This window comes from Oncorhynchus nerka, linkage group LG10 (assembly GCF_034236695.1).
Source record: "Oncorhynchus nerka isolate Pitt River linkage group LG10, Oner_Uvic_2.0, whole genome shotgun sequence".
In the NCBI taxonomy this organism is placed as follows: domain Eukaryota; kingdom Metazoa; phylum Chordata; class Actinopteri; order Salmoniformes; family Salmonidae; genus Oncorhynchus; species Oncorhynchus nerka.
The window spans coordinates 39,543,809-39,569,667 of record NC_088405.1 but is presented as its reverse complement, the minus strand read 5'-3'; the positions used below and the strand labels follow the sequence as shown (position 1 = coordinate 39,569,667).

Sequence of the window (25,859 nt, the reverse complement as noted above, 5' to 3'; positions counted from 1 at the left end):
CTACTGAAAGGATGTAAACAAGGTGAAAACTTGGGTGATAGCCTTTTTAGGCATATGGGCCTATAGGCCTATTAGCTTACGTTTCCGAAATGTCATTCAATTATGCATTTTTTAAATAATGAAATAAGTGTTCAAATAGTATACAAGTATAGGTAAGTATATGAGACTGAGACTTTTTCATTTGTTGATACATAAGCAAAAGGAAGGATGCAACTTTCTACAATGATAGTCGGCTGTTGTCAATGTAAGCAGCCACAACAGTTGTTCGAATATAATCGGGAAACCAACACAGTTTGTTATTTTAATCGCACTGTGGCTATTATAGCATGCCAGAACAGGTGACTGAAGGGGCGCTGCCAATGCAAGTGAGGAGTCCCCATCCGTCTCTACGAAGTAAATAAATAAACAATGAATCGTCCAGTCTCCTGTGCGCCCAGCCTGGTGCGCCTCATCCCATCTCATGCATGGCTGCCAGTAATGGTCTACTGGGTGTCAGCTTTTATTTGCAGGACACAAAGCAAGTGCCAAGGGCTGCTGCATCGACTCCCCGAGCAGACTCGGCCTCTGGATAAAAGCAAGCAAAATGCTTCAGTCGAGCACAGAAACATAGAAATGTTAGGCTGGAAAGAGGAAGTACAGTGGAGAGGGGAGGGACCGAGGGCAGAGTTCCATGGGGCTGCCGCAGCGCTTCGAACTTCTACACATGGAGCGGGGGGGAGTTGGAAGAACTTCATATTGCAAACTCAAGGAATAGCAGGTAGAGTAACTTTCACGATTCTTGTTAAGTTCAATGTCATTTAAAGTGTTTATTCGTATTTCTAAATGGTAAGAAATGAAATATCGTTACTCTTTTAAAAAAAAGAACTATGTTAAACAGATTGGAAAACATTGTCCTGACGTCTGGGGCAGGTGCGTGAGTGTGAGCGTCTGAAATCCTGTGACGCGAGTGGTGAATGTAACTGAGTTGACTAAATTAAGGAACATTTTAATGTTACATGAATGTTATACAATTTTGATACGCATTATAATTAATATCGAATGTATTTTCTTTGGAAAATAATGGGATAATGGAATATTTTCCTCCTTTCCCAAACAAAATTTAGGAGATCACAGGAATTGCTCACAATTATCTTAACCATATCGAAGCAGTAGGCTATATGTCTTGCCATTGACAATTAAGCCTATTAGAATTAGCCTAAACATAAAAACAAAAAAAATACATTTCCTTGGTTTCAAAGTTTTCTATAGACTCGTTTCACTTTTCGTGCCAGATTGCCACCTGTTGCAACTGCATCCAGAATGAATATCTGAAATCTACCAACCATTTTACATCATGACATTCAAGCTGGAGTTCTTATTTCAGAAGTCCACTTTCCATTATTACAAATGAAACCAAGTCAATTTAAATAGCATGTATAAAATTGATCTGAACAGTCCTCAATGAAAGCGACAGGAAATAGGCTATAACTGCGTTGCCGAGAGTCTTGAAAAACGTAATCTGTTTCTATGCCCTTTTCAAAGTTACATGAAAAAGACACACACTTCAAAATTCCTTTTCAAGATACCCAAGACGGTCTGAATTATTGGTTGATCTGATCCGAACCTGACATGTGTGTTGATAGTATTGGTGGGCAGGGCTCAAGTATAGCCTACTGTTAACATGTTGTGAAACTGACATTCAACAAGAACACCATAGAATATTAATTGTAAGAGAAATAATGGGGAAACAACTCCACAATACTTTCCTCACACATTTGTGCGCTGGGACAACATTTTACAAGCTTCAACACGTATGATATGTTATTATTGTTATGTGGAACTATAACCATAAACAATGAAAAATCCTACTCAAGTCGGCTAATTAATTTGGTTAATATGGAATAATAAGATATCATATTTTCATTACTGCATTGTCTAGATTGTCCTCACAAAACGTCAAAAGCAATGTTGATCTTGGTTTTAACTTGATTTTAATTTGTTAACAATAGTATTTCCATTTTATTGACAGTCCAAACTGCCCTACAAAGGCCAAACGCAGTAACTACGTTTTTTATTGATTTTTTAATGCAAATCTGATTTCAAAATCTTTTTATGTCTAGACAGACAGCAGTTCCATGATATATTTTAATCAGCTGACTTGTTCTTGTGTCAGGAAACTATACACCACATGAATCAGAAAACACCCTTGGCCATTTCTGAACAACTCAACATTTATGACCAAATTCGTAGTTACTGCGTTTTGCCTTTATAGGGCAGCATAGCCTACCTCCTCATTCAGTATTGACATTGACAAGGTTAGGCTACTCACCTTATTTTTTTTTTATAGGGCAGCCAAACACCTGCATTTCAATTTGATAGCAAGGTTTGCTCTTTTCAAGCAAACCACTGCCACCTCAAAGGTTTCTGTTCAACGGAAAAGATGAGAAAACAATGTGAAAACTTGGGCGATGGCCTTATTATGGTAGGAATGTGATGAGTTATTTTTTTGAATGAAACGTTCATTTTAAAAACGAATCCAAAATTAAAAACACAGCAACCTGTCCAAATGGACTCACCTTCAAGAAAAAAAAACATGATATATTTCAATTACTATTGGTAAATTAAGCAATGAATTGCAACCCAACCCATAGCACAATGACATTTGATGTATCTGCTTCTTCCTATTGAGGACGGTTGGAATGCTGCAAATACACGTTTGTGGACACATCAGCATCCTTGTTATTAGCATACTGAGGAAGGAGACAGAGAAAGAAAGGCTGTTATTAAAATGATTCTCACTGAATACCGGTGTAATGAAGTGTGTCAGATGCAAATGAGGACAATAAGGAAACTCCTTTCAATGCCCCTATACTGTAGCCACTCTAACCCACAATAGGTGCCAAAACATCAGCTTAGTACGATTATCATCTTTCAATTTATGCCTGCACGTTTCATTAATTGCTAATGAGTATTCTCTCTATAATTTTCAGATTAAAAAAAATGGAAACGATGACTGTTTTGAGTGTTATGTTACGTGGTATAATGTAGTAGGGCATGGTTCCCCAAATGGTGGTTTGGGACCCACAGGTGGGTCGTTGCTAAGGCATGAGTGAGTTGTGGCACAAATACTGTTTTGTTTCACACTGGAATGAATGAGGTGGGTCTCAATACACAAAAAGTAATTCATATTCATTTTTACATCTCAGTATCAAAATATATGAAATGAATCAAGCTGATTACATTATTTTGGGGGGATAAATTAGCAACAACAGTCACTGTTCTTAATTTGTTGTCCAAATGAATGATTTTCTGGAGAAACAAATTATGATTTTCGAGTAACGTCTTTAATCACACTTCTCACAGAAGCAGCATATACTTATAATAGTTTGAGGGGGAAAAAAACATTTCAATAATGATACCTGATATGATATAATTCTTGTTTGACTTTACTTTAAAAAAAAGTTATTAGAAACTTAGCCTAATGTTCTATATCACCCCTCAGATTGAATTGATTTTCATATGACTGTTTTATTCATTCATATAGATCCCATATTATTCACATATGTTTTATGTTGATATTCCTGACATTTAAGGAGAAATATGTGTTGCCAAATTATAGTTTACATTATAAAATCCTGTCAGTCGGTTTTTACTTCCTCCCAGTATCCAAAGTTTGCTGTTGTTGTGCACTTTGGCTGTTTAACGGTTTGACTGTTTCAGTCTCCACCCTGCTCCCTGTCGTGTGTTCGCACCCTGCTCTGCACAGCCCTTCCACCCCACCCGCCATCCATCACACACACACACACACACACACACACACACACACACACACACACACACACACACACACACACACACACACACACACCCTTGAGTTAGGACTGGGGGTGTTGTGAACCCACAGCCCTCATCCTGCCTCTCCTCCCCTTACTGAGCGCACTCAGACCCACTGCCATGACTCTTCCTGCCCTTTGTGAGGCACTTTCAGAAAGCAGGTGTTGCCCTTAGTGCCTTGTTTTGTCATATTTGACTAAGGTGGTGTCATTCTGAAATAATGTCTGAATGAAACCATCCACAAAACACAAAATATATTGAGAATTGTCAACAAGAAATGAACTACAACATAACATATCATTAAGATATCCAACTAATTGGGTTTTGTTACAAACACCTGTGGTTTATAATGAACCAGGAAACAAAACGATGATAAAACAAATAAAATAAAATACATCTAGCATAACTAAAAGTAATAACTAATCTAGCATAACTAAAAGCATAACTAATCTAGCATAACTAAAAGTAATAACTAATCTAGCATAACTAAAAGCATAACTAATCTAGCATAACTAAAAGTAATAACAGTTTTACTTTGGGTGAATATACAGCTTCCTGAATGCCTTAACAACTGTGTTGTGGTTAAACATGGGAATGCATTTCTCACTTCTGTGAAAGTCCCCCACCAACACGATCAGTATTTCCCTTCGCACCATCCGCCCAGAAAAAAAGGCACATGAGAATACCACCCCCTCCCGACCTCCAAACTCCAGATGCTAAAGAATGATGGTGCCGGCAGGGCCTCCTAGTCCTGTATCGACACACCAGCATCTAACACCCACTGTGCTCGCTGCGCCAGCATCTTCTGCACCAATGACCTCTGCCCTTCCTACCCCCTCCCCAACCCACCACCACCTCCCCCACTTGGGTCCTGGGTGTTCGTGGGTTGTCGAACCTCTGACTTGACTCGCCTGTCCGCTGAACATTGGGCGTTGCGACCGCAGCAGGGGCTGCTTGGTGGCTTCCCACTATTTGTTCCAAATGTGTGGAGCCATCTGTCAGTAAAACAGGAAGGCCTAGGTTCCCCTTCTCCCTCGGGCTCGCTTCGCTATTTTAGGGAGCTTCACTTCTCCCTGTGTGGCTGGCTGGGCCGGGAAAGCGGCTCCACCAAGGACCTTCTTGAAGTGGCGGAGCCGAGGCTGAGGCTGTTGTGCCCATCTGCTGCAGGCTTGAGGCGGATGCATTATTAATGGGGCCACGCGCACTGGTGACTCCTCAGATATGCAGCAGGCCCCTGGCCAGGGGATGTGCTCTTCTTCACTAAATTCCCTCCTCTTGTGCGAAAGAAACTTACTTTGGTGCCCCTTGGCCTTCTCCTTCCTCTATCTCTCTCTGTCCCCTGGTTCTCTCTCTTTACTTTCGCTCTCTGATACACTCCCTGTCTGTCTTGCTTCCCTCCCCTCTCTATCTCTGTATCCCCCCCTCTCTCCATCTCTGTCTCTATCTCTCTCTCGGGGTCCCTCTCTTTATTATCTTTCTCTCTCTCCTCTCTCTTTGTTTCTGATGGTTGCACCTCTCGCACACGTCTTTGCTCGGGTAGTGGCGCGCTCAGCGGTGCATGCTCAGTAAATTAGAGTGAACATGGGCGTCGATCAGCTGGGCACGACAAACAGCCGTATCCTCAGTGACCTTGGGCCACTGAATTTTCTGCTTAATTTTGCGGCAGTCGGTATGCGTTTTTGGATGATTAGGTGGCAGGAAATTAACAATAAATAACAAATGTGGTCTGAAAGCTCCTCATCACCATAGCCCGTCATGCAGGGCCAAGCCACTCTCCCAGCCCATCCTCTCTGTCAGACATGTAATGAAAATGTCTGTAATTCGTCGTAATGTAATGGGACAGCGGTGTGTCTTTCGGTGTGACAAAAGGGATCTTGCCAGGGTGACAGAGTTGTAAAGAGAGAGGTCATAGCTTTCGTCAGTTGTGGCTTTTTATAATGTTGTCTTTTTCAGCCCTGCTGTGCCGTTGATACAATTTAAACACATCTACATCTCTGTCTCTCTCTATCCCATTAGAGTACCTGCACCGAATGGAGACGGAGGAGGCACAGGAGATGTCTCAGACGCCAGGTAAAAGCCACTGTTTTCAGACCTCAGAGTGAGTTGCACAGAGCCCAAGCCGAGTGGCACAATTCACAGCACATATAATGGATTATAGATGATTACGGTTCTACCATATGAGCAATAACGAACCATGTTCTGGTGACTAATGGGTGTTTTCTGGTGTTTACCCATGCAGGCAGGGACAGCCCCCCTCCCAATGATGTGTCTGAGGACCAAGACGAGGCCATGCCCGTCCCAGAGGACCTGTCTGCCAGCTCCAATTTGCAGCACAACAATAGGGGTGACAAAGGAGGCATGGGTGAGTGACAGTTCCTATAAGTCTGTGCCACATATGTTTAAATGAGCCACTCCCACATCAGTAGGCCAATAACCAGTTATTACACCTAGACCAGTATAGCCATCAAACCTTCACCCGTGTGCCCCAAAACCTAGCAGTTTCCATAGGAACTTCAGAAATATGTATACCGTCACAAGGACAAAAGCAGTAGTATGGTCCATACTCCTCATAATGAAAATAAAATGATTTAAAAAGAGCAATTATCATAATATATTAATAAATGCCATATGATGAATACATCTACAATAATTACATGCCTGTTACAGCTGCCTGCACTAGATATACAACAGCAAAAGTTCCACCCCCTTATTTTTTTTAACGGTAAAAGAAACCAAAACTACATTTCATAAAAACAAATGTGTCGGTAACGTAACTATTTTGTGTTAGTAAAATAACAATTGTGTAACGGTATCCCAACCAGTAGTTAGCACACGAACAACAAATCCCTTAGTTCCACTCATTAGTTGCAATCTAGCGCTTAATCGAGCTTAGTCCTTTTGAACATGTAGTCTTGATGCATTTAGGTCATTGGCAGGAACGGTTGGACATTTCTCTCATCCGTCACATGATGTGCAAAACCTTAAGGAATGGCTAATGTGGCCTTGATATGAGGATGTAACTAAATTAAGCCAGGGAATACCATTATCTGATCTACAAGTTAATTGAAACTCGGGACATGACTGGCATGTCAGGGGACACCAGGCAGCATTTACCAGATGAAGTTCTGGAATTCCATTTTTTTGCTTCATGAGAACATCTGTGAACCCCCCCCCATATCATGTTGTATACGTAAAAGTACAGCATCTCATACAACCAATATCTATGGTAGGTTTATGGGACGTGTTAGTGGTTGTGATAACTGGGGTACACGATAAGTGTTACTATAATTTGTGGTGTAAAAATGGAACATTCCTTTCATATTAGCTCCAGATAGCTGTGTGGTGTAGTTTACCCTTGTGCGCCGAGGCTGCATTTAGTCAGAAACAACATGTCGGAGCAGAGGAAACTGAAATAGGATGTGCAAGAGTTTCCTAAGAAGAACTTGCCATCAGGCAGTTTCAACACTCCAGGAGATAAAGACTTCAGGAGCAGAGCCAAGATCGGAGATCAGCATTGCACATCACCAGTGCATCTCACCGCCACACAGCCAGCGCACCTGCAAACACACTCACCACTTTCACTTCAACTGTCAAGCGTTTAACTCAGCAGCACACGTAAGGAACTCCAACCCTCGCCAGCGTGCCGTAGTTTACGACATGCGCCAGGAATCTATTGTAACTGCCCTGCTGACCATGAAGTGCACATTTATCCTCGTCAAAAGTCACTTAGTCACTGTGACAACGTCTGTCAGCATTGAGGTGAAATCATCGTAAAATATTTTGAGGCTTTCACCTCCTGCAGCTGCAGTTCCAAGGTTTATCCATGAGCCACCAATTGATTGACTTTCTGAAGCATTACATGGACTATACTAAATGCTCCTTTTTTAGGGCTTTGTGCAAGTTTGCAGTTGAGCTAGCGCTGGAAGAGGAGGCCATAGGTTCAGTCCAGTCAGGCTGTTCTTTCTCCATATGACTGTCTTTGTGGTTGAGCCTATGATTAGTAATTTCACTCGCCAGATTTGACATAACTAGGGAAAACTGCTCAAATGACAAAAATATTCACTGATGCACAATGGGGACCATGCCATAGGGATTTCAGTCAGACAGTCAACATTTTTTACATACCTAAGAAAAATGAATGACAATTGTCAATCAATTTGGGAATGTGGTTACAGACATTATTCCATATTCCATCAGAAATAAAATGTTATAGTGTCTTCTTTGGCGAGTTAGTTTTTTAAGGGTGTGTTGTATGATTCCTAACCTCTTTATCTGGTCTTATAGTATTTTGAAACACAGGAAGAGGTCCTGAATCAGGAGAGAGGTCTGCAGAAACATAGACAAACACTGTGTGTGTGTGTGTGTGTGTGTGTGTGTGTGTGTGTGTGTGTGTGTGTGTGTGTGTGTGTGTGTGTGTGTGTGTGTGTGTGTGTGTGTGTGTGTGTGTGCGTGTGTGTGTGCGTGCGTGCGTGCGTGCGTGTGTGTGTGTGTGTGTGTGTGTGTGTGTGTGCGTGCGCGTATGTGCGTGTGTGTATGTGTTTGTTTGTTTGTAAATGTTTGTCTTTGAGTGTGGGTGAGTGTAAGTGTTTTTGAGTATGTGTTGCTCTGCACTCCCTAAAGATCTAATCACCACTGTGAGAGGAAGTGGCTGTTATGCTGTATCTATGCAATGCATCACTGGCTCTCTGATAAACCCCAAATGCATCAGGGAGTTATTATTATCTGTTAGGATCATGTGGTACAAAGGCTATTGGCCTGAAGTGCAGGACGCAAGCAGGACTGTGTAACTGAGACAAGGAGGCTGCAACTATAACGGAAGCTCAAGACCTCAAAGCCAGGTTGTTTGTTGCAGTTTTCCATTCACTTTCCAATGCTAACATACTGTAGGTTTGTCCTACACAGCTTCTCTAGTTTCATCCTACACAGTCTTCATCATACGATTCAAAAAGCCCCAAAAGGATTTCCCTTGTGTGGGAAGGACAAGACACATTGTCACAAAAAAGTTGCCTTACTGAATGAAATTGTCTGAAAATCACAGACACCTAGTTTCTTGAATCGGGGTCGCAAATGACATGTCACAGTATGCCTGTCCGGTGACACAATTTCTCTTTCAGTAGGTATGAGTAATTAGGGCTATCCAGTCTTCACTACAATCCTGTCTATTTCAGACTGAAGTGGTAAGCTTTTGAGTTCCCGAAAATACTAGGTTAGAGTTTCGAAAGAGTGGGGAAAAGTACACTTTGTTTTTGGGGCTCCTTATCGAAACCGACACACCCAATGGAATTGTGTTCAGTATGGCGTCTACGTGGATTTACACACATGTGGTTGGTCCCACAGCGGAGTTAGCACACACTGGGCTATTTTCATCAGACACTGAGAAAAGCAGCTCCGTTGCAGGAACCTCCAACAGGCTCTTTTGAACTTCCACACTGCATAACTGAGCCATCATCAATGGCTTGTTATCAGTTACCTGTGTTTCCTTTTTTTGTTGTTGCTAGTTCTGTCAGAGTAGATTGTGCGTTGCAGTGGGTGGTCTCTTTTGTACCTGTGAGTCCAATCAATGACACTGGAGCTGTCACTAAGTATATGGTAGCCTACAATGTTGAAAATGATGTTTTTAGTTAAAATTTTATTTATTTTATTTTTTTACTTCCAAGCAAAGTAAATAAGCCTAGGGTTTTGTCACAGAAGGTCTCTGGAAAGATACTTCAGTTTCAGTGGTCTACACCAACCCTCATGTTGTCATTCTGGCCCCTCTTTAACCCACCTCCTCATGGCTGAGCTAGACAGCGTTGACATCGGCAAGGCCGAGGGAACGACTGCTGCTGTGCTGCAACTTCTCAGGGACATATGGGGAAGTTGTGACTAAATTGGAGATGGGAAGAAGGGCTTGTACTTTATATCATGCTTGTCACACATCCTGATTTACTCGTTTTGGGAAGCAAGTGTCAAATCTCACAGGAAAGGACCAAACAAAGAGGTAGAGCAATAAACCAACAACAGTGAATCACTTAGATCCGACTCTCGATTTCAACGCCAGACATTTAAGTCGAATGAACGATGCGTTTTTTTACTATGAATAATATCGAACCAAAAGGCAACAGAAAGTCTCTAAAGGGTAACACCACTGCAACAAGAGCACTTTCTGTGAGTGAAATCTTTTTTCTCTCTCATTACCGTAATCACATAGACGTTTAAAAAGAAAAATGGTTGTGTTCATGTTGTAGCCAAACAACCCAGTAATCCTCAGGTCTATGATTCTGGCTGACCAGTAGGTCTAACATGCTTGGGGAGATGCAGGCCTTAACTCAGCACCTGTGGTTAGTGATAATATGCTCTTTAAGGTTATCAGTTATCAGGTGTTCTCTCTATGTCAGTAGTAATCTGTGCCTTTTCTGCTTTCATCTAGCTAACTTCCTTTGTGCCGGGTGTGCGATTTCTATAAGCATATGGTTTGTGTTTCCTTCATCTCGCCTGCTCGACAGAAAGACATGTCGTGGTCTATGTGTCCACTCGCAAAGAAAAGTCGCAACACTCAAACAGACAAAATGTTGTGTGGTGAGGGAGGAGCAGTTTTTTTTCTCACAAGGCTGCCCTGGACCTAGAGTATTTCAGCAGTTAGCATAACGTAACTAATTCTAATGTTATTTTGGTCTTTGGTCTGTCCACTATCACCAAGGTGGTGCTTACGTGTATTATTTGAGTAGTTAGCGTAGTACTGTATACCAAAGGCTGATTTTATCCAGTATCACCAAGATGGTATTCAGTTAATACTGAAGTATCATCTGAGAGCAACAAAAAAAAGTCCAAAAGAGTTCACCCAAGTTGCCTTTCCTATCTCACTGGATGAATCATGCATTACGGGAGCTTGTTCCCTAGGAGTGTCAGTGAAAACAAGAGTCCCCACAAAAGACGGTTTCAGTTACACTGTTTTTACAATTCCTTGTCTGTGCTTCCCTTTCTGTCACTTCACCATAATGATTGGTATTTCAGTTAGGTAGGCCCTGTGTCTGAAGCTTCTCCTTTTTCCCTATAGATTCCTATATTTCATTATTTCCACTCCTTCCTCTTCGGGTGTACAAACAAGTTAGACACATGAGGAAATCAACCAACATGACATGCAAATCACAGGCTAATAGTTGAGGGATTGTCGAGGCTTTAAGTGGTTAAAAGTAAAGTCCAACAAATTGAGGAACCAGTCACTTGACCTGATATCCCTCCAATACTCAATCAGATGCCTGTCGTCACATTTGCTTTACAGCCGCTACTTTTTATAGTTGTGCTTATTGAGATGATAGATGTTGATTAAATGATGGTTAAACAAAATGTTTGTGCAAATGGATTGTCATGCCATAGTCTGGTTACAAAGTTAGTGAAAAGAACAGTTCCCACTGGACAAAAAAACTGGTTGAATCAATGTTGTTTCTACATCATTTCAACAACAAATTGAACGTGAGGATATTGAATCAATGTGGGAAAGGAATTGAATTCGCAAAGACGTTAGCAGCGTAAGGGCATTTCATCTTTTTTTCACCCAACTTTTAACCTAAATCCAATGACATGGTGAATTTCTTTGTTGATTTCACGGTGAATTCATATTAGTTGACAATTAAACCAAATGTAAATCAAAACTAGATGTTGAACTGACGTCTGTGCCCAGTGGGTTATATCTATAAACCAAAAATTGATGGTGTTACACTTAGAATGCAAGCGTTTTTGGATTATCACTGACAATTTTTACATTTATTATTTCTCCCTTACTTGTTTGGTGTGCGAGTGTTAGTGTGTGTGTGTTTGTTTACCGTAGTTTGTTGGACTAGTTTACACCGCTGCCGTCCCTCGTTTCACACAACTTCCTGTGTCTCTGTTTCCTGTTTATCTTGCTGTCATTTTCACAGTGTGTGATGATGAGAGATGCAGTATGAGTTTCCCTATTTCCTTTAGCAAAAAGTACAAATAAAATGTTATATATATATAGATATACATATATATTATCCATCTGTTATGTTTGATCTGGAGCACTGATCACAAGAACCCACTGCATGAGTTCACCAAATTTGTTTTAAGGTTTTACCCTAGTGTGCTCAGCCAATCAAGTTGAATTGAGGATAGCTGCACAGAAAGTGCTGATTTACATGCTCTCACTCTGCAATGAACTTTTGCTATCAGTAAGGTCATTGGAGGTGAGGCATACCATCACAGATACATATTCATAGACTAAAACAACCATTCAAGTAGAGGGAGAAACCGACACATGCCCTTAAACTAATAGTCACATATTGACCCATAGACAGTCAAAGATATACATGTACTCCAATAGCAACATAGTAATGTACTCATATTTCTACACAGTAATGTAGGCTATAGTCCCCCAGAAACATGCTCCTATTCTAAACAGTGGCCCACTGCCCTCTTTTCCAGCCTGTAACATTAAAGTTGAGGCTCGCAGTGACGAGGAGAATGGGCTCGCCTTTGACATGATGATGAATGGCGAGGAGGAGGAGGAGGAGTGTGCGGAAGACTTGCGCGTGCTCGATGCCTCGGGGGCCAAACTGAACGGTTCCCATGCAGGCGGCCCCGACAGCAAGGGCCCCTACTCCTCGGCCGGGGGTATTCGCCTGCCCAACGGGAAGCTCAAGTGTGATATCTGTGGGATAGTTTGCATTGGCCCCAATGTGCTGATGGTGCACAAGCGAAGCCACACTGGTAAGCCATCTGCGATACCCATCGCCCTTACTTTGCACCCACGCTCACTGGTAGGTAGGCTTACAGAGAGAGATCATGTGTATGTGGAGTGGAGAAGCTGAGATGGATTCTGTCAGTGTTCTGTCAAAGTTTTACTCCAAAGTTGTCCGCAAAGCAAAGGCTACAACACAAGTCATTGGGTTTTCACACTATTTTACAGAAATGAATGACATGCTTATCACCTAATAAGTATGTTTTTGTATATTGGAGAGCTAAGCACCACTAAGTAGGATACCATGCTACAGTGCTAGGTATCCACCAATTGTGTTGAATTCTGTAAGATAAGGACCTGGAGGTGCTAACTGTTACCATGTACTTTCTCAGTAAGTGAGGTGCAATGAAGCAGTTGAATACTTGTTTGGTAAAAGTTATTGCTTAACCAATAGGAGTTAATTGATGATGGAAGAGCTTAACATGAGGAGATCAATTCCATTTAGTTGATGTGGATAATATAGAGCTTTCGTTGGTTTGTAGTGGTCAAATGGGTTTCAGAGGTGTATTTTCACATAGTTACTGTGCTATAGTCAATATATTGGTCTGTAATGTTGGCAACAGGAGTTTTAGAGTAAAATATGGAAGTATTAGTTAAGTATGTCATGTGTCATGTGTAGTATCTAGATATTCTGTATGGGTGACTTTTGGGTGACTTTTGGGTGGCCGGTCTATTTGTTGTGTGATAAAATAAAAAAGTAAGATGAATATAGTCCCTAAACATGACCTTAAATCACAGTTGAAAAACAGGATATCAGCAGCAATGAAAAGGAATCTCCACAAAATGGCAATTATCCAAGTATTACAACTTTTTCAAAATTCAAAATTGATATTCTATTGAAATGAACCCAAACCAGTGGGGGGGAACACTTTTTAAAAAGGCACTTAACTGCCAAGCTTTAGAAACTAATGAAACCCAAAATGGAAGAAAGGAACACTAGACTAAATGTAAATGCAAAAGAACGTATAATAAAATATATAATGAAGTGCCTCCTATTTAAATAGAAATATTCTGTGGTGAGTCTGCTCCTGAAATGCATTTTTAATGAGTTTCCTTTTTTCTATATTTTTGCTGCTTCACTGGTGAGTCTTATTTTATGGGGGCCTTTTGAGAAAAAAAAAAAGCCATATTAAAACCTTCTCACAGAATGCCACAACACACGGAGAGGATGGATATTGGTTTATTCCAGAACCACTGATCAGGAAGACTGGCTCTCAACACAAAGTGTTTCCTTCGCTTTATTCAAATTAGCTTGAATTTGCATTGTGATGGGCCGCTCTTATTTTAGAGCCAAAGAAGAGAGGGAAAAAATTAGATTTTCAGATCAAATTGACCCAGGCACTGGTGCATTACGAAACTGGCAGCCTTAGTCTGAAAGGCTCTTGTTCGATCAGAGTGGTACTCGGCTCTGAGGTGCAGGGCCAGGGAGAGCACGGAGAAATGGAGTGTCACTCCGCTTTCAAACCCTCCTAGGCTGGTTGATTGGGTTGTGCTCCGAGTTCCTCCATCATCCACTGTGTTCAAGTACTCGGGATTCTTTTAGTACAGTGACCCCGAATTCACATCCACAGTGGCGCTATTTGGGATGCTTTAGTTCCTGCATCCACGTAGCAAAATTCAGACAATGGCTTTATACCTAGCCTATTATTGTCTGAGGAGTATCTGTTCGCGTTGAGATGAGCTGACATTGGTGTATCTCAAAGCAAACTAGAAACTCCCAATGGTTGATAAACTGATACAAACTACAAATTGGTCCATCTCATGCTGTAGGATGACAAAAAAGAAAGCCCATTCGTACATTCACCTTACACTGTCAACACTCTGCATTAACCCTCGTTTATCTAAAACAAATAGAATTCCATTCATATAGGCCGACTCTTACAAATAAAATACTCATTTGCTATATTATTGTAATTTTGTGTCTGAGCTCACAACACAAGATTTTGCTGAAAATGTTCCTATTTAATGTTAGCACCTACATACAGTAACTTACAGATGCCTATACTCCAGTTGTGTGTTTGTGAGATTACAAAAGTGTGCTTGTTAGTGAAAAATATCCAAACACTCATTTGCAATCTGCCAATTACATTTAAAGTGTTGATACTGTAGATGAGTGGCAGCTGTACCTGTGTGAGGGCCCTCACAGCGTGCTGTGTGGTGTTTCTTGTCCTCAGGAGAACGTCCGTTCCAGTGCAGCCAGTGTGGTGCTTCTTTCACCCAGAAAGGCAACCTGCTGCGCCACATCAAGCTCCACTCAGGAGAGAAGCCCTTCAAGTGTCACCTGTGCAACTACGCCTGTCGCAGGAGAGATGCCCTCAGCGGTCACCTGCGCACCCACTCTGGTGAGTTAGGAGGGTAGGAGTAGTGGTCAGTGTGCTGTGGAAATGGGCTGTGTTCATTAGGGCATGCATTTTTAAAACCATTTTGCAACAGAAAATGAATTTCTCTTATTGGACAAGTCAATGTAGTCCCTCCCTGTTTCAGTCAGTTTTCTTCTATTTAGGGCCAAATTAACACGGCCATGGTAATTACCAGGTGGAATTGTGAGAGAACACCTACAGTGTACTCTGTGAGATGGATATCTTGTCTTATTGTGGAGTGGGAGACATATCTGTCATCTGCAAAGAAATGATTGTAAAACCATAACATTTATCATGTGAATGAAACATGTGCCTGGGTGTATTGGGGAATGAAAAACAACCCCGTCATAACTCAAAATACAACACACAGTACACACCACTCCACAATATGGACAGTACTATGGAACCGCTCACATGCACTTGAACACCGCTCTCAATGCATTGCTGCCAGTGCTCACCGCTCTAGCAATGTCACATCTTACAGTTGGAAAGCCCCACAAGTGTGCCTACTGTGGGCGGAGCTACAAGCAGCGTAGCTCTCTGGAGGAACACAAGGAGCGGTGCCACAACTACCTCCAGTGTATGGGGCTGCAGAACAGCATCTATACAGGTTAGTGTCTGTCTCTCACCTCCGCCCACGCTGTTGACCTACTGTGCACTGTAGTTGACTCAGGACTCTCTCTGGTAGCAAACGTTAATGAACCAACAATGTTGCAATTAGAACAATGCTCCTAGCAGGTCAGGACAACATTTTATGACATGTATCTGCACGATAAATGCTGTATCTCTATCAGTAAGGCTTCCATAATGCATTGGACAAGGGCTTTTGGCTGTTTCTGTTGACTCATAACCCAGTTATTCTAAAAGGGGGAATTAAAAAAAAAAGAATTCAGTAAAGAATACATTTTCTTGGATCCCGGATCTTTAGGTTTTACTACTTCATTCTGTGAATCAACGAACCATAAATAAGAGTCTGACGTCTTTTCCCTTGTAATCTTTTCAGTTCGTGTTTTTGTAAAAATAAATAAAAATGAATGGACAGTTCTGCTTAAATCTAATAATAATTTCCTGAATGTGGAACACGGCTTAAGATTAAATATAGTGAGAGAATGTGGCTTTTGCTCACGTTAAAATACCTCTTATACAAATGATCCATTGAAGGTGGATGTACATGTAACCTACTGATCTGACAACATTAGGAAGTGGGCCGAGAGAACAGGGGTTTGTATTATTATAGGAGGAAATTATCAGACAGGTTTATCACTCTCCTTTGCTTAGTCAGTGTGTGCCTTCAGAAAGTATTCACACTCCTTGAATTTTTTCACATTTTGTTGTTTTACAGCCTGAATTTAAAATGGATTAAATTGAGATTTTGTGTCACAGGCCTACACACAATACCCCATCATGTCAAAGTGGACATTTTAGAAATGTTTACAAATTAATTTAAAAAATGAAAAGCTGAAATGTCTTGAGCCAATCATTTGGAAGGTGTATCAATACACCCAGTCGCAGGCATTCTTCCTAGCTCAGTTGCTGGGGAAGAAGGAAACCGCTCAGGGCCAATGGTCCCAACATCCTTGAGATGTTTCTACAACTTGATTGGAGTCCACCTGTGGTCAATTCAATTGATTGGACATGATTTGGAAAGGAACACACACCTGTCTATATAAGGTCCCACATTTGACAATGCATGTCAGAACAAAAACCAAGCCATGAGGTTCGAAGGAATTGTCTGTAGAGCTCTGAGACAGGATTGTGTCAAGGCACAGATCTAGGGAAGGGTACCAAAACATTTCTGTAGTATTGAAGGTCCCAAGAACACAGTGGCATCCATCATTCTTAAATGGAAGAAGTTTGGAACCACCAGACTCTTCCTAGAGCTGGCCGCACGGCCAAACTGAGCAATTGGGGGAGAAGGGCCTTGGTCAGGTAGTTGACCAAGAACCTGATGGTTACTCTGACAAAGTTCTTCTGTGGAGAAGGGAGAACCTTCCAGAAGGACAACCATCTCTGCAGCACTCCACCAATCAGGCCTTTATGGTAGATTGAATAGATGGAAGCTACTCCTCAGTAAAAAGGCACATGACGGGCCGGTTTGGAGTTTCCCAAAAAAGCACCTAAAGGACTCCCATACCATGAGAAACAAGATGCTCTGGTCTGGTGAAACCAAGATTGAACTCTTTGACCTGAATGCCAAGCGTCATATCTGGAGTAAACTTGGCACCATCCCTACGGTGAAGCATGGTGGTGGCAGCATCATGCTGTGGGGATGTTTTTCAGCGGTAGCGGACTTGAACCCAATCGAACATCTCTGGAGAGAACTGAAAATAGCTAGGCAGCAACCCTCCCCATCCAACCTGACAGAGCTTGAGAGGATCTGAAGAGAAGAATGGGTGAAACTCCCCAAATCAAATTGTATTAGTCACATGCACCGAAAACAACAGGTATTACAGTGACATGCTTAATTACGAGCCCCTAAACGACAGTGCAGTTTCAAAAAATACGGACAAGAATAAGAGATAAAAGTAACAAGTAATTGAAGAGGAGCAGTAAAAAAAGAACAATATATACAGGGGGCACCGGTACAGAGACAAATACAGGAGTGTCAAGCTTGAAGTGTCATAACCAAGGAAACCCGAGGCTGTAATCGCTGCCAAAAGTTATTCTACAAAGTACTGAGTAAAGGTTCTGAATATTTATGTAAATGTGATAATCCCGTTTTTTGTTGTGGGGTATGTCCTTTGTCATTATGGGGTATTGTGTGTAGATTGATGAGGATTTTTATTTATTTAATCAATTTTAGATGAAGCTGAAGCATAACATAAGCATAAGGGGTCTGAATACTTTCCGAATGCAATAAATGTATTCAGTATATACAGTACCAGTCAAAAGTTTGGACACACTTACTCATTCTGGGGGTTTTCTTTATTTTTTACTATTTGATACATTGTAGAATAATAGTGAAGACATCAAAACTATAAAATGACACATATGGAATCATGTACTAACCAAAAAAGTGTTAAACAAACCTAAATATAGATTTTAGATTCTTCAAAGTGGCCACCCTTTGCCTTGATGACAGCTTTGCACACTCTTGGCATTCTCTAAACTAGCTTCATGAGGTAGTCACCTGGAATGCATTTCAATTAACAGGTGTGATTTGTTAAAAGTTCATTTTTGGAATTCATCAGTTGTGTTGTGACAAGGTATGGGTGGTATACAGAAGATAGCCCTATTTGGTAAATGAACAAGTCCATATTATGGCAAGAGCAGCTCAACCCTGGAATGAGTAGGTGTATCCAAACTTTTGACTGGTACTATATATATATTTATACTCTTACTTTTTAGATTTGTGTGTATTGTTGTGTATTAGATATTACTGAACTTTTGGATCTAGGAACACACGATTTTGCTACACCCGCAATAACATCTGCTAGATATGTGCATGCGACCAATAAAATTTGATTTGATAGGAGAAAACAGAGGATGGACTAACAACATTGTAGTTACACCACAATACTAACCTAAATGACAGAGTGAAAAGATGGAAGGCTGTACAAAATAAAAATACTCCAAAACATGCATTTTGTTTGCAATAAAGCACTAAAGTAAAACAAAAAAATGTGACAGAGAAATCAACTTTATGTCCTAAATATACAACGCTTTATATTTGGGGCAAATCCAACACATTATATCACTGAGTATCACTCTTCAAATGTTCAAGCATTGTGGTGGCTGCATCAGGTTATGGGTATGCTTGTCATCTGCAAGGGAGGTTTTAAGGATGAAAATAAACCAATAAGCACAGGCAAAATCCCAGAGGAAAACCTGGATTAGTCTGCTTTCCAACAGACACTGGGAGACAAATTCACCTTTCAGCAGGACAATGACCTAAAACGCAAGGCCAAATATACACTGGAGTTGTTAAAGGTGACATTGAATATTCCTGAGTGACCTAGTTACAGTTTTGACTTAAATCGTCTTGAAAATCTACAGCAAGACTTGAAAATGTCTGTCTAGCAATGATCAACAACCAACTTGAGAGAGCTTTAAGAATTTTTCTAAGTTGTAAATATTGTAGGAACCAGGTGTGCAAAGCTCTTAGAGTCTGACCCAGAAAGACTCAAATCTGTAATTGCTGCCAAATGTGATTCTAACATGTGTCGACTCAAGGGTGTGAATACTTACAGTTGAAGTCGGAAGTTTACATACACCTTAGCCAAATACATTTGAACTCAGTTTTTCGCAATTCCTGACATTTAATCCTAGTAAAAATTCCCTGTCTTAGGTCAGTTAGGATCACAACTTTATTTTAAGAATATGAAATGTCAGAATAATAGTAGAAAGAATGATTTATTTCAGGTTTTATTTCTTTCATCACATTCCCAGTGGGTCAGAAATGTACATACACTCAATGAGTATTTGGAAGCATTACCTTTACATTTTTTAACTTGGGTCAAACTTTTCGGGTAGTCTTCCACAAGCTTCCCACAATAAGTTGGGTGAATTTTGGCCCATTCCTCCCGACAGAGCTAGTGTAACTGAGTCAGGTTTGTAGGCCTCCTTGCTCGTACACGCTTTTTCAGTTCTGCCCACAAATCTTCTATAGGATTGAGGTCAGGGCTTTGTGATGGCCACTCCAATACCTTGACTTTGTTGTCCTTAAGCTATTTAGCCACAACTTTGGAAGTATGCTTGGGGTCATTGTCCATTTGGAAGACCCATTTGCGACCAAGCTTTAACTTCCTGACTGATGTCTTGAGATGTTGCTTCAATACATCCACATAATTTTCTGTCATGATGCCATCTATTTTGTGAAGTGCATCAGTCCCTCCTGCAGCAAAGCACCCCCACAACTGGATGCTGCCACCCCCGTGCTTCACGGTTGGGATGGTGTTCTTCGGCTTGCAAGCATCCCCCTTTCCCCTCCAAACATAACAATGGTCATTATGGCCAAACAGTTCTATTTTTGTTTTATCAGACCAGAGGACATTTCTCCAAAAAGTACGATCTTTGTCCCCATGTGCAGTTTCAAACTGTAGTCTGGTGTTTTTATGGCGGTTTTGGAGCAGTGGCTTCTTCCTTGCCGAGCGGCCTTTAAGGTTATGTCGATATAGGACTCGTTTTACTGTGGATATAGATACTTTTGTACCTGTTTCCTCCAGCATCTTCACAGGGTCCTTTGCTGTTGTTCTGGGATTGATTTGCACTTTTCGCACCGAATTACATTCATCTCTAGGAGACAAAACGCGTCTCCTTCCTGAGCGGTATGACGGCTGCGTGGTCCCATGGTGTTTTCCTTGCAGACTATTATTTGTACAGATGAACATGGTCCCTTCAGGCATTTGGAAATTGCTCACAAGGATGAACCAGACTTGTGGAGGTCTACAATTTTTTCTGAGGTTTTAGCTGATTTCTTTTGATTTCCCCATGATGTTAAGCAAAGAGGCACTGAGTTTGTCAGTAGGCCTTGAAATACATAATATGTCTGTAAAGAATTTTGGGAAAAATTACTTGTGTCATGCACAAAGTATATGTCCTAACTGACTTGCCCAAACTATAGTTCGTTAACAAGAAATTTGTGGAGTGGTTGAAAAACAAGTTTTACTTGCTCCAAACTAAGTGTATGAAAACTTCCGACTTCAACTGTATGTAAATTTGATATTTCTGTATTTAATTTTCAATATATTCGCAAAAAAATCACTTTGTCATTATGGGTTACTCTGTGTAGATGGGTGAGATCAAAAACAATCGCTATAATCAATTTTGAATTCAGGCTGTAACACAATAAAATGTAGAATAAGTGAAGGGGGATAGATACTTTCTGAAGGCACTGTACACCAACTGTCTCTCAATAAAAGCATCCTCATCATTGTGCCCTGTAAGAAATCAACTTTCAGGGATGCTTAAGCCAATATTAGCAAGATACCCTGTTATACAATAATCCTACAGTTGATCGGGTCAGATTTGACTACTTTGATTCTGAAACCTACTTTTCTGTCTTGCTTTCCAGTAGTAAAGGAAGAAAGCAACCAGAATGAGCAGAGGGAAGACTTAAGCCAGACGGGATCTGAGAGAGTCTTGGTGCTAGAAAGACTAGCTAATAATGTAGCCAAACGTAAGAGCACTATGCCACAGAAGTTTGTAGGTAAGGGATAAAGTGTGCTTCCTTTGTATACCAACAAACCTTGCTTTAACTGCAAAGCACACGACTTCGGTTCCAAATGTGAGAATTGCGTATTTCAGTTTGATGCATTCTGATTTGCCACGATTGCGCTGCAGAATATGCTATTTAATAAAACAACACATATTCAGCATGATCACCCTTGTGCCTGGAATCTGTTATCATTAGAACAATGTTTGAGCTTTATTTAAGTTGATCAATCATAATATTTCCATTGAATTAAACTTTAACGCTTTGTGTATTATACATTTATTTGAAGATGACTCTTACTCAAATTAAATTAAGTAAATATATTAATAAAAATATGCTGACAAAACATGTAAAAAATTACAACAAGTAAAACAAAGTAATCAGCCATGAGACACTAAGGAGAACAATGTAAAGAATGGAAAACTCGAAATAAGGAGAATCACCAATCAATATGAGTAAAATTGTGACCAATCCATTTTGGGGCGGCAGGTAGCCTAGTGATTAGAGCATTGGACTAGTAACCGCAAGGTTGCAAGATCAAATCCCCAAGCTGACAAGGTTGTTCTGTCCCTGAACAAGGCAGTTAACCCACTGTTCCTAGGCTGTCATTGAAAATAAGAATTTGTTCTTAACTGACTTGCCTAGTTAGATAAAGCTAAAAAATATATAAAAAAACAATAAAAACTTTGACCTGTAGAACTACAGAGAAACATTAGTGTTTGATATAAGGGATCTGAGGATTTTCTATTTGAATTGTAACATTGGTAATTCATCTGTTTTCCCTTTCTAATCCTCAGGTGGGAAGCGTCTCTCCGACCTCTCCTTCGAGGGCAACCCCGGGGAACTGATGCAGCCTCATGTCATCGACCAGGCCATCAACAGCGCCATCAGCTACCTGGGTGCCGAGTCCCTGCGACCTCTCATCCAGACCTCCCCAACCTCCTCTGAAGTGGGGGTCATTGGCTCCATGTACCCCCTCCACAAGCTGCCTCCAGAGGGACAAGGGGCGGGGGGCCACGGCCTGTCAGCCAAGGACAGCGCAGCTGAGAATTTGCTGCTGCTCGCCAAGTCCAAATCAGCCTCCAGCGAGAAGGACGGCTCCCCCAACCACAGTGGCCAGGATTCCACTGACACGGAGAGCAACAATGAAGAGAGGGCAGGTGGCGGGGCATCGGGCCTCATCTACCTGAACAACCACATCATGCCTGTGGTGCGTAATGGCGTGTTGCCCCTGGCAAAGGAGGAACAGCAGCGGCAGTACGAGGCCATGCGGGCCAGCATCGAGATGGCCTCAGAGGGGTTCAAGGTGCTGAGTGGAGAGGGGGAGCAGTTGAGGGCATATTGCTGTGAACACTGCCGCATCCTCTTCCTAGACCACGTGATGTACACCATCCACATGGGCTGCCACGGCTTCCGAGACCCCTTTGAGTGTAACCTCTGTGGCCACCGCAGTCAGGACCGATACGAGTTTTCCTCACACATGACCCGAGGGGAGCATTGCTACTGAGTGGCCCACTGAACACACACTACCACACGAACACACACACGCTCACACAGACATACCCCCACACACACTTGCTATATGAAAGTGGCGATTTTTATACATTGTCAAGAAATTGCATGTTTGAAAAACAAAGAACAAGACTAGTTTATGTTAACTTCACATGTTCAGGAGGAAAAGGGAAACGATTCATCCATCTGCTTTTTAGAAAATAAAAGGTGGTAAAATAACTGTTCAGTGAACAAAACAAACAACTTAAAAAATTATTGTGCTTCAGCAGTAAGTATCATGTGTCACATACGGTATAGTTTTAAGTCTACATTAAATAAATGTCTGTTTTCTGATAGCCTACCTGGAGAAATACCTGATAGCCTACCTGGAGAAATATCTGATAGCCTACCTGGAGAAATATCTGATAGCCTACCTGGAGAAATATCTGTATATTTTATTCTAAAGAATACAATCATAAAATAAAGTTGGTTTTTAAATGGCAAGGTATTGCTTGACATTTACGTAAGGGATAATCAACAAGAGGCTATGCGTTCTATGGAAAATAATGAAAGATGTGGAAGGTGTGTTCCACAACACGGCAGAGGAGTGGAACTAAACCTTCCACTGAGTTGCATTATTATCCAGAGAACGCATAGAGCACCAAGTTGAATATCTCTTTTATACCATGGCTGTAATTTAGCACATTTGACACAAGACATGTGTTACTTTGCAGGTAGAAATGTGTTTCGACATTCACTGTAGATTTTACTATAACTACAGCAGTTGATGTGGTAACTAAACAAACAGACTTTTAAAATGTAACCAGGCAAGTCAGTTAAGAACCAATTCTTATTTACAATGACTGCCTACACCGACCAAACCCAGACGACGCTGGGCCAATCGTGCACCGCCCTATGGAACTCAAAATCATGGCCGGTTGTGATACAGCCTGGATTTGAACCAGGGTGTCTGTAATTAGACCCCTGTGCCACCCAGGAGCCCATGCCTGTTTAGCTAACCAAACCATCAGTACTAGCTTGCTATTATGAAAATTGGGAATTCAACAATACCAACATTGTTTTCAATTTGACTTTTGCTTTCAAAATGAGCTCAAACAAAACATGCAAGAATGAACTATAGAATGAACTACATCCATAAGCTGTATATGTAATATACCGTGCATTATTTAACCAATAACAACAAAAAAACACGCCCGAGGGGGTGTTATATATGGTCAATATACCACAACCCCCGAGGTGCCTTATTGCTATTACAAACTGCTTACCAACATAATTAGAACAGTGAAAATAAATATTTGGTCATACCCGTGATGTACCATGGCTTTCAGCCAATGAGCATTCAGGGCTCGAACCACACAGTTTATAAAGGCAATTATAAACTGGGTGGTTCGAATGTTGATTGGCTGACAGCTGTGGTATATCAGTCTGTATACCACGGGTATGACAAAACATGTATATTTACTGCTCTCATTACGTTGGTAACCAGTTTATAATAGCAATAAAGCACCTCGGGGGTTTGTGGTATATGGCCAATATACTGTACCACGGCTAAGGGCTGTATCCAGGCACCCAGTGTTGCATCGTGCTTAAGAACAGCCCTTAGCCGTGGTATATTGGCCATATACTGTACCACACCCCCTCTGGACTTATTGCTTAAATAATGCACGCTCTAGAATGCCCTTCAAGCCAATCAGAAATGAGAATTCAACAATGCCGTGGTATAAAGTTTTTTATGCATTATTTATGCTGTGTACACATGCATGTGTTTCTTTTTGTAATTTATATCGAGTGTTATTTACTGAAATATATTTTTGTTTGATATAAAGTATGGATGGTATTCAGTTTTGTCCCAGCTTTTGACCTGGCAGAGAAAATGTTACTCTCAATTTGAACTGAACTTTTAAAGTAACTTTACTCATACTGTATATCATGCTTGCAAATATCAATAAAGGATATTTTACATACCCCAAAATAATACTGATTTTTATTTATTTTTTCATAGTAAGATTCACCAGTGGCAGGTAAAATAGAGGATGCACTGTATTTTCCCGCTGGACTCATGTCCATAGCAAACATTTCACACTATTCCATTTCTACACGTGGATATTTGAATGAAAATTAATTGTAGTTATTAAAAGCAATTCAGAATCATCAGGGTGCAACATCTGGGGCGGCAGGGTAGCCTAGTGGTTAGAGCGTTGGACTAGTAACCGAAAGGTTTTAAGTTCGAATCCCCGAGCTGACAAGGTACAAATCTGTCGTTCTGCCCCTGAACAGGCAGTTAAACCCACTGTTCCCAGGCTGTCATTGAAAATAAGAATTTGTTCTTAACTGACTTGCCTGGTTAAATAAAGGTAAAATTAAATCTGATACATTTAAAGCAAATAATATTGATCTGACAATATACCGTGGAATAGAGAACTGTGTTTGCTCTGTACATTTCACTCATTGAGAATAGCCTATAGGCAAAACTAGGCAAAACGTGCAGTACATGACCCGAAACACTTGAGTGAGCAAACCTCTCAATACTTTCATTACTGCCATGATAACCAAATGGATAAATACATTTATAGAAATATGAAATGTAATTGCACTTTCTCAAACGTTTCTAAATCGGTAAGTTCACAACGTGCCAGTCATTCAAAATGTAGCCGCTACTTGTCACGGAAAAAAAGACTGAATGATTGACATTCATATTCCCGGGGTGAAAATATATATATTTTTTCAACGCAAAAACATTGCAGCCAACTTGAATTAATGCTGAATACATGAATGCTTATTGTATTTAAACTACGCGTAAGATACTTTTCATGACTTTTAACTCCAACATGGGCTTGCTAAAGGGTCCTGACTATCAGGTTAAAATAGAAATAGATGAATGATATAATGAAACCACATGAACACCAAGCAGCGGTACACTAGGGCTTGAAGGACAGAGGATTTGATTAGGTAATTTACTGTAGTTCAAAAAGATCTAGCAATAGAGGAGTAAGGCTCAGAGTTCAGGAAAATATCTACAAGGCAGGGCACTGAACACTGGACATGATCACCTGAGAGAAAAGAGTGCTTACACACAGAACCAGACAGAATGACTGCCGGGGGGGATGCTAACACACAGAACCAGACAGAATGACTGCCGGGGTTGGGGGAGGGGATGCTAACACCCAGAACCAGACAGAATGACCGCCGGGGGGAGGCTAACACACAGAACCAGACAGAACGACTGCCGGGGGAGGGGATGCTAACACCCAGAACCAGACAGAATGACTGCCGGGTTGGGGGA

The 25,859-nt window shown here is 41.1% G+C and overlaps 1 protein-coding gene across 1 annotated transcript; it reads left to right on the top strand.

Moving 5' to 3' along the window:
* The first annotated feature begins 449 nt into the window (after positions 1-449).
* Positions 450-24,551, top strand: LOC115135288 (DNA-binding protein Ikaros). The gene is given in 10 exon segments (XM_029669803.2): positions 450-516; positions 519-566; positions 569-757; positions 5,830-5,883; positions 6,053-6,175; positions 12,235-12,519; positions 14,725-14,892; positions 15,395-15,520; positions 20,924-21,058; positions 21,862-24,551. Coding segments are annotated over 10 exon segments (1,890 nt in total). The 5' UTR covers positions 450-464; the 3' UTR covers positions 22,572-24,551.
* Positions 24,552-25,859: the final 1,308 nt, after the last annotated feature.